The sequence below is a fragment of the Myotis lucifugus genome, unplaced genomic scaffold (genome assembly GCF_000147115.1).
Source record: "Myotis lucifugus unplaced genomic scaffold, Myoluc2.0 scaffold_14, whole genome shotgun sequence".
NCBI lineage: Eukaryota > Metazoa > Chordata > Mammalia > Chiroptera > Vespertilionidae > Myotis > Myotis lucifugus.
Window position 1 is genome coordinate 10,513,861 of NW_005871062.1, and position 1,864 is coordinate 10,515,724.

The window sequence follows — 1,864 nt, forward strand, 5'->3', positions numbered from 1 at the left end:
AGCCCACTAATACATGCACATCTTTCCACTGTGTTTAGAACCCTGGCTCCAGACTAGGCACAGAGTGGTGCTCAGGAAATGCTGAATTAGCTGAGAAGTCCCTTCCATCCACCCTCACTGTGCATCCCCTCACCCAGGACAAGGCGTGAAGGGCCCTATCTGCCCCAAGAGGCCTCAGTGCCCACCCCCCTCACCTGGACACTGTTTGCAGCAGTCAGTGGGGTTGGCGCGGACAGGCTGGGCACAGGCCAGCCGGGGACACTGCACCTTCTCACAGTGCACCTCTCCCGTGTCCCCCTGTAGGGATCCATTGTGTGAGGGGTGTTAGGAAGGAGGGGGAGCACTCCTGCTTCCTCCCTCTCCTTCCGCATACCTCGAGTAATATATCCACGGCCTTTTATTAGGCCCTGGGCTGGTGCTTTACATTCCTGAACTAAATCCTCATTGTAGCCCTGCCAGGTAGGTGCTAGCACATCCGCTCACGGGAGAGGAAAGTGCAGCTCAGGGGGGCACAGGAAGTGCCCAGGTGATATGGAGCTAGTCAGCTGGCAGAGCCAGAATTCACACAGGTCACCCTTGCCCTTCTCCTGCAGGAAGCCAGCTCTCAAAGCCCAAAGGACTTTCTCATATTATTTTGATCCTTGAGCCCCCCTCACCAAGGCTGGGCTTTTCCTCTCCTGGAGGCCCCTTCCCATCTCCGCAGCCCCACGGGGGTGTAGCACTGGAGAAGACTGAGCAGCCATACCTTGCAGGTGCAGACGGCACACTTAATTAAGCCAAAAGGGGGAACGACAGGATGCCACCGGGTACCCGCTGCCCGCCAGCTCCGGTCACCATCAAAATAACAGCCTGGTGGCAGACAGTGGCCAGCTGCCGTTAGTACTGAGCTCATTGGCTGGATCCAAAAACCAAGGCTTCAGGCTCAGGCCAACCCCACACCCTCTAACCCCAGGGCCCATTCTCGGGCCAGTCACTCTAATGAAGCCGATCAGGTGTCACTGAAACCTGTGTCCCTCAGCCTTCACCCACCCATATATACTCTCACCCCACCGTCCCCCTCCTGGTCCCACCCAACAGCACCTCTTGGTTCCCCACCCTGGCTCATACACTGCCAGCTCACCCTCTCCGGGGTCCCTGCTCCTCGGCAGCCCTGGCAGGTCTCTGACATCTTGTTTCTCTGTGGAGCCAAAAAATAGTGAAGGCAGAGGGTGACAGCCTCCTTCCCTTCTTAGAGGCCTCATCCGCTGTTGGCGGAGCCCCATGACTGTCTCCACCCCTGCATGGCACTCACCGGGGCACACAGGGCAGCACTGGTCCGGCACCTGCACTGGACTCGGGCAGCTGAGCAGCGGGCACACCACAGGGTCACAAATCACTGTCCGCCTCTGCAGGGAGAGGTGGGAGGTTGACTGGAGCCCTTGCCCCAGAACCCAGGCCCCAGTACGCCTCCTACCTGGCAGGTGCAGAGTGAGCAGAGCGGGTCGTAGTTAGGTGCCCAGCGAGCCCCATGGGGGCGCTGCTGTCCCTCAAAGAAGCAAGTGTTGGGGTCTCGGGCTCTCCAGGGGCTGCCTGGTTTGACTGGCACTGGGGCATCAGGGCCGGGCACAGCGGGCAGCGTGGGCAGTGCAGCTGCGCCCACTGCCTCAGGAGCCCCAGGCTTCCGGGCCTCCTCCGCCCCTGCCTCCGCCAGGCGCAGGCCGCCCACCTCGCATTGGTTGGGGATGTGCACCTGGGAGGAGAGGTGAGCTGAGGCAGCGCCCGGGCTCCCCCTTGCGTCTCCACCAGCAGCAGCCAGCCCGCCAAGCAGAAACACCTCATCCCCTGAGTGCCCCTGTGCCCCAAAAGGATGCTCTTCATTCCAGCA

The 1,864-nt window shown here is 60.9% G+C and overlaps 1 protein-coding gene across 1 annotated transcript in view; it reads right to left on the bottom strand.

The window, feature by feature from the left end:
* Positions 1-22: 22 nt before the first annotated feature.
* The window catches only part of CHRD (chordin), an 8,715-nt gene continuing 6,873 nt past the window's right edge, over positions 23-1,864 (bottom strand). Inside the window, exons 13-17 of the mRNA XM_023750506.1 lie at positions 1,454-1,729; positions 1,292-1,385; positions 1,121-1,177; positions 746-849; positions 23-297 (exon numbers count right to left, since the gene is read on the bottom strand). Of these exons, the coding sequence (XP_023606274.1) occupies positions 175-297; positions 746-849; positions 1,121-1,177; positions 1,292-1,385; positions 1,454-1,729 (654 nt within the window). The 3' untranslated portion in view covers positions 23-174. The remainder of the gene's footprint in view (positions 298-745; positions 850-1,120; positions 1,178-1,291; positions 1,386-1,453; positions 1,730-1,864) is intronic.